Source organism: Miniopterus schreibersii, assembly GCF_964146895.1.
Source record: "Miniopterus schreibersii genome assembly, chromosome: 14".
Classification (NCBI taxonomy): domain Eukaryota; kingdom Metazoa; phylum Chordata; class Mammalia; order Chiroptera; family Miniopteridae; genus Miniopterus; species Miniopterus schreibersii.
Window position 1 is genome coordinate 38,774,382 of NC_138114.1, and position 6,829 is coordinate 38,781,210.

A 6,829-nucleotide genomic window follows, 5' to 3' on the forward strand; every position below is an offset into this window, starting at 1 on the left:
GGAAGGTGCGGCCAGGAGGGGCGGGAAGTGGTATTCGGGCGTCCGAGGCGGTGCAGCCTCGCGAGTCTGGGACTCGCAGACTCCGCGGGAGTCCTTGACTATTTCTGGTAGCGCCGCTACACCCCGCTCCGCGGAGACGGGGGCGTGGCCCGCAGGAGCTGGAGCCAATGGGCATGGAGGCCGAGGCGAGAGCCCCGCCCCCGACGTGACGCACGAGCCTCGGACACGGGCTTCGGAGCGGAGGCCCCAGTCCCCGCAGCGGCTGTAACAAAACCCAGACTCCCGGGTCCGGGCCAATGGAGCGGATTTAGACTGGAGCCGGACCGCGTCTGTCAAAAGCCCCGCCGGGCAGCCGCGGCGGAGTCCACAGGGAGAGCTGCGGCCGCCGCGCTGCCTCCCCGCCCCCGCCGGGATTTATTGAGTATTTGGGCTGGAAAATTAAGTGGCCCTGATGATGTTACCAAGCCCGGTCACCTCCACCCCTTTCTCAGTCAAAGATATTTTGAACCTGGAGCAGCAGCAGCAGCAGCAGCACTTCCACGGCGCTCACTTGCAAGCGGACTTGGAGCACCACTTCCACTCCGCGCCCTGCATGCTGGCCGCGGCCGAGGGCACGCAGTTTTCTGACGGCGGGGACGACGACGACGACGACGAGGGCGACAAGCTGTCCTATTTGAACTCACTGGCCGCAGCCGACGGCCACGGGGAGTCGGGGCTCTGTCCCCAGAGCTACGTCCACGCCGTCCTGCGAGACTCGTGCAGCGGATCTAAGGAACATGAAGAGGAGCCCGAGGTCGTGAGGGACCGGAGCCAAAGTGAGTAGCGGGGGGACAGGAAACGCACCCGCACATCTGGAGCAATGGCGGAGCGCCCGCAAACGGCCCACAAAACTTGCCAGCACGGCTGCATGTCCCTGTGGCCTTTGGCTGGGGTCCTGCCTGGCCCTGGTCAGCGACAACCCCGCAGAGCGCAGGTGCTGCGAGGGAGCTGGGGCGGAGGGGGCAAGAGCAGGTGATCTCGACAACGACTCCTCCCGGAGAGGGGTCGACGCGGCCCCCGAGGAAGGGAAGGGGGTTGTTGCTGCCCCGACGCGGATAAGCAGCTGGGGCTCAGCGGCAGGGTCCGGGCAACTCGCTGTATTTTTTGCTCTTTCCAAGAGCTAGAGGGGCAGGAGCCGGAGTCCTTCCCACTTTCTCTCTAGCATGAGACGAGTCCCCTGCTGCCAGAGCAGCCGGTTGCGTCGCCGGCGTCCACGGGCGCAGGAGCTTTGGTGGGGACCAGCTGAGTGGTCTCCTCGCTCTCCATTGGGAGCTCAGCGTCCTCTCGCCCACAGCACGCGGCAGAGAGGGAGGGGATAGTGGGAGAGTGCGTGGGAACAGAGTCCATTCCGAAGGCGCCTCCACACCCCTGAGGCGCCAGCCTTTTTTAAGAATTCGTAACGTTTTGCTTTGTGTCCCGGGCTGTGCGGCTTCCGGCCGAGGGAAAACCGCGCCGAACTTAGCCTGAGATCCTGGCGCTCACATCGGATGGGAGGTGACTTGGGTAGGAGGTCGGATAACTGAATAAAACGTCCCAGGAAGTGTTTGTATCTGAGGGTACACAGTCGAATCTCTTTCCCCAAGAGGAAGTTTGATGTGGCCGAAGCCAAGGCCTACCCTCTGACAGCTCCCCTGCGCCTAAAATCGACGTGAAACTGTCTGTATCAGTCAGCCAGTCAAATTTATTTTTCTCTCCAAGGGAGCACAGGCATTTAGCTGTGAGCATGTAGTCTTTCAAGAGCAAAAATCAGTCCCTGGGCAATGCGCGAGCGTTACACTCAGGCATTTTCTATTAGAAAGATTTTCGTGCAAACTCTAGCGTACCGGCCCCAAATGCCAACACGCCCCACACCTCCAGCTGTCCGGGTCGGGGTGGAAGGCAAACGAGCTCGCGAATACTGTAGTTATTATGTCGTTGCAAACTCGCATCTTGAAAATAGTCATTAGCACGCTGATCCGCACATTTAATACAGGGTAATCTCTTCTTTCGCAGATGCTCAAGTTCTAAATAAAAGCGCACTAACTACCCCTCCCCATGGAACGTGCCTCAAGGGCGCTCTAACTGTACTTGGGCGGTTGCAGGGTCCCAGGGCGCCGGGAGCCGTAAACTTTCCAAAAACTCCGGGCATATACCACCGCACTCTCCGTGCTGCTCCCAAAGGGGCCACAGCGCTCCGGGATCGGAGCTGCGGCGAGGCCCGGAACGTCTAAGGGACGCTGTTGTTTTGCTTCTTCCGCAGAAAGCTGCCAGCTGAAGAAGCCTCTGGAGGCGGCGGGAGACTGTAAGGCGGCGGAGGACAGCGAGAGGCCGAAGCCGCGCAGCCGCCGGAAGCCCCGGGTCCTCTTCTCGCAAGCCCAGGTCTTCGAGCTGGAGCGCAGATTCAAGCAGCAGCGGTACCTGTCGGCGCCGGAGCGCGAGCACCTCGCCAGCAGCCTGAAGCTCACGTCCACGCAGGTGAAGATCTGGTTCCAGAACCGCAGGTACAAGTGCAAGAGGCAGCGGCAGGACAAGTCCCTGGAGCTGGGCGCGCACGCGCCCCCGCCGCCGCCGCGCCGCGTGGCCGTGCCGGTGCTGGTGCGGGACGGCAAGCCGTGCGTCACGCCGGGCGCGCAAGCCTACGGTGCGCCCTACAGCGTGAGCGCGGGCGCCTACTCCTACAACAGCTTCCCCGCCTACGGCTACGGGAATTCGGCCGCGGCCGCCGCGGCCGCCGCCGCCGCTGCTGCGGCCGCCGCGGCCTACAGCGGTAGCTACGGCTGCGCGTACCCGGCGGGCGGCGGCGGCGGCGGGGGCGGCGGGGCTTCGGCGGCGGCCGCGGCCATGCAGCCCGCCTGCAGCGCAGCCGGGGGCGGCCCCTTTGTGAACGTGAGCAACCTGGGCGGCTTCGGCGGCGGCGGCGGCGCCCAGCCGCTGCATCAGGGTGCGTCGGCCGGGGCAGCTTGCGCGCAGGGCACCTTGCAGGGCATCCGGGCCTGGTAGGGTCACGGCGGCGGGCGCCCCACCGGAGCCCGGCACCGCGGGACTGAGCGCGAGAAAGGCTGGATCCAAGGGCCAGGCCCCCTCGTTAAAAAAAAAACAGAACAAAACAAAACCACGTCTCGCTCAGAGAGCCCCGGAGCGCAGCTCGTACAAGGGGCCTCAGGGGCGCGGAGGACGCCCAGGACCCGCCGCGGAGACTGTCTCCGAGGCGGAAAGGCCGGCTGGGTGCCGGGGAGGGCGACGGCCCGGACCTGGCCCGCAGCGGAGCGCGGGAGGCTGGGAATCCGGCTGCCGCTGCCTTCTCCTGGCGTGAGGAGGCTTCTCTCCCTCGGCCTTCCCGGGGCCTCCTCGAAGCGTTGGCGGAGAACCCGAGGACAAAAATAAAAATAAATTTTAACAAGCATGAAGGAGAGAAAAGCGGGCGTCGTGGCTTGAGGCATCCCCAGGCCCTACCGACCCTGCCCCTTGGCGGCCCGGAGCGCCGCACTCCGCTCCCGGCCCGGCCGCGCGCCCGGGCGGCAGGCCCTCGGCCTGCACCTCCGATCGTCACGGGGCGTGGAGCCCTCGCGAAAACCGGCGGAGCGAGGTCAAAAGTTTGGGGGCTGAAGAAACCCGGGACCTGGTGGCCATGGAAGGTGTTACCGGGTCCTTTCTGTGTCGTATTCTGTATTCAGCACGTATAATATATATAACTATATCCACACGCCGTGTACACACCCGCTGCCACACACTACAGGAGTCAATAAACAAGGTGCAATATTCCCAAACCGTCGGCCGGCTGCAGACTTTGTGGAGCCCCCGGAGTGGGCCGGGGTGGGCCCGGCGAGCGAGGGAAAGCGGCACCCCTTGGGCGACCGCAGGCGCGCCCTGCCCGGCGCCAGTCCCCAGGCTGCGAGCCCGGGCTCCCAGGACTTTGTTCGTCGATTTCTTTTTACTCTAGTGGGGAGAATCGGGGCCTTTGGAGGTCCGGGGCTTTGTCATCCCCCCGCCCCCCATTTTTACCCAGATGCTTGGGCTGGAGCCCGAGCCTGCGTTAGACCGAGGCTTAAACTCTGCCCCGCCTCGGGGGTCGCCGCGGAAAAGGGACCCTGGTCGCGAGGCCCAGCCGCGGGCGGCGCGGAGGTGGCTGCTCCCGGGCGCGCTGCGCCCCGCCGCGGCCGGCTCGCCCCCTCGGCCGCCCTCCCTTCTCCCCCGGCGGCCGCGGCTTTATGCCGCCGCTTGTCACTCGCGGAGAATGCCTGTGCGCGCTCTGCGCTGCCACACGGCCGATTGTGAGCGTGCCAAGGCGGGTGAATGGGGAGGCCTCAGAGCGCCGCGCCATTGTGGGGCCGGGCCTCGCTGAAAGGCGGCTCCAGGCCGGGAAGGTGCGGAAAGAATGGCTTTTTATTGGAGTCCCGAACAAAAGGTGTGGTAGGAAGGCAAAGTCCCCTGCGCGAACAAAAACCCCGGCGTTGGGATTGACGTCCCCCCCTCCCCAGCTCCCCATTGCTTCTCAGAGCGGGGGCTTTGTGCAGCAGTCTGCTCAACAGAGGGACGGAGAAATGCGCGGGGTTTTGTTCCCCACTTTTTGTGCGCTGGGGGAGGGGGCGGCGAGGGAGGGGACGGGGGCTGGGCGGGCAGCCGGGAGGGCCGCGCTGATTAGGCCCCGCCGGCCGGGGCGCCGAGACGTTCAGCGGGAGTCGGCCGCCTGAATGAAGGGTCATTATTGCTACAAGTTTAGCAATTTCGCCCTTGCAGGAGGGGGCGGGGGCTGCTCGGCTGCTGCGGGGCCGCTGGGCTGGAGAGCGGCAGAAACCCGGGCGGGAAGGGAGGGAAAAAAGGTGGGGAGGAGGAGAGGGAGGCAGGCGAGGGAATCCTCCCAAACCCGCTGACCGCCCAGGACGAGGCTGGGAGGCAACGAAAGGGCCTGGCGGGAGGCTGGCGAGCGGGCGCCGGGGAGCGAAGACCCTCCCTCCCCTCGCTTCTCTGGAAACAGAAAGACCCTGGAGCTGAGCGTGAGTTACTGCACCAGACGGCTGGGCCCTCGGCGCCTCGCCGCCGGTCGCCTGCTTTCCGAGAAGCCGCGCGGTGCTGGGACACCGCCTCCACCGCCGCGCTCACCACAGTGACGCCGCAAGCCCCCCTCCTAGCGTCCTCTCTTCTGGGGCTATTATTTTTCCATGAGCTGGCTAGGCTAAGGGCTGGGGAGGGAATTCCCCCTTCCTAGCACATTTCTCACTGTCGGCAGCTGCAAACGATCCATCCATCCATCCATCCATCCATCCATCCATCCACCCACAGCATTTACTGAGCACCTACTAAAATACGTTCACTTGCACTGTTTTGGATGCTGAGGCGGAGGAGGGGGGGAGACAATGTCCTCGGGTGTATGAAGTTTATTTTCAGGGGTGTGTGTGGCAGGGAGGTAGACAAACAAATGTAAAAAATAGTGGATAAATTCTAAAAAGGAAATAGAACCAAGTGCTGGAGGGGGGCTCTTTTGGAGTAGGTGGTCAAGATAGACACCTGGAGGAGATTACGTTGAAGCTGATGCCTGAGTGACATAAAGGAAGCCAGTCCTAACTGCGCTTGCTGTCGCAGCCTCCACGCCTCTGCACGTGCGGCCCCCCTCCTGGAATGCTCTGCACCCCCACCTATCTGGTGAACTCTTGCCTCTCTTTCAAGGCCAGGCATCTTCCTGAACCGCCCAAGTGGAGGTAATCACTCCCTCATGTGCCACCAGAGTCTTAGGTACTTTCCAATATCACAACATAGTGGCTGCAAAGATTTATTTGTCTCTCTCCCTCCACGTGAGGTCCCAGTGAGTATGTGTTGGGGGGTAGGGCAGGTTGGCATACTTTTCCTCTGGGACAGATAACACAGGCAGGAGATGGGGGGGCCAGGCTCCTTTAGGACCACCTTCCCCTGGGCTCCAAGGTGAGGATAGCCCCAGTGGTGTCGAGCTGCGGGGCATTGGGTGCTGGCTGCAAGGGAGAAGCAGTTGGACTCTTGGCTCCCCTGGGCAGAGCCAGGACAGCTAAAATGGCTGGCGGAAGACCTACAACCCAACCCATCCCAGAGGGAGGTCCCACCTTCGGTACCCCGAGAGGCCACCTGGGGACACGACTTCCCCAGGGGCTTGTTGTGCCTTGCTCTACAGCTCAAAACCTAGGAAAAGAGGTTGAAAATTTGGTAATGACCTTGACACCGAGTCACACGTTTCGGTGATGGGGAGGACTCTGGGTAAGGAAGAACAGGGGTGGGGTGGGGGTGAAAAGCTGGGATGGATAGGATAAACCCCTGGACCTACATTTGGGACCCGGTTCGACTTCCCCTTCATCCGCTAGGTGAGGAGTGTGGTAGGTAATGAAGATGCCTGCACCCCGGGGAGCATTCACTTCTAAGGTGGGATTTCCGTGCCTGTGCACCAGGAATCCCAAGGCTCTGAGTGGCTGCCCTTGCTCCGCTGGGCCTTTTCTAGAAAAGCAACTTCTTCTCCAACCTGGTCTGTATCCTGCCGGGCCGTGGCCTCTCCGTGCTCCCAGCACCAGATGCCCACCTTCCTCGCCCTGCTTCCTCTGGCCCACGTTTGTCTTCCCTCACTCTGTATCACCTCCTGTTCTGGAGGAGGCGTGTGACCCTCACCGAGGAAACAGAGCGGGTTCTATGGGTTGGCTTCCCTGCAGTTTGCGTGCCTTGAGATACTTAAAGCCAGCCTGGACCAGCCCCTTCCACTCTCTGCCCTTCCCCAGAGCCTACAGTCTCCGCATATAAATAGCTCCCATCTCTTCAGTGAAGGGTTTCCCCACTGCTCCTTGCTGGGGTTCCAGGG

General features: G+C 62.9%; 1 protein-coding gene across 1 annotated transcript; it reads left to right on the forward strand.

Annotated features, from left to right (window-relative positions):
* Nucleotides 1–451: 451 nt before the first annotated feature.
* On the forward strand, nt 452–3,018 carry NKX2-3 (NK2 homeobox 3; the record flags this gene model as incomplete). The annotated part of the gene is made up of 2 exons (XM_081158473.1): nt 452–815; nt 2,279–3,018. The coding sequence occupies 2 exons, from the start codon at nt 452–454 to the stop codon at nt 3,016–3,018; spliced, it is 1,104 nt and encodes a 367-aa protein (XP_081014599.1).
* Nucleotides 3,019–6,829: the final 3,811 nt, after the last annotated feature.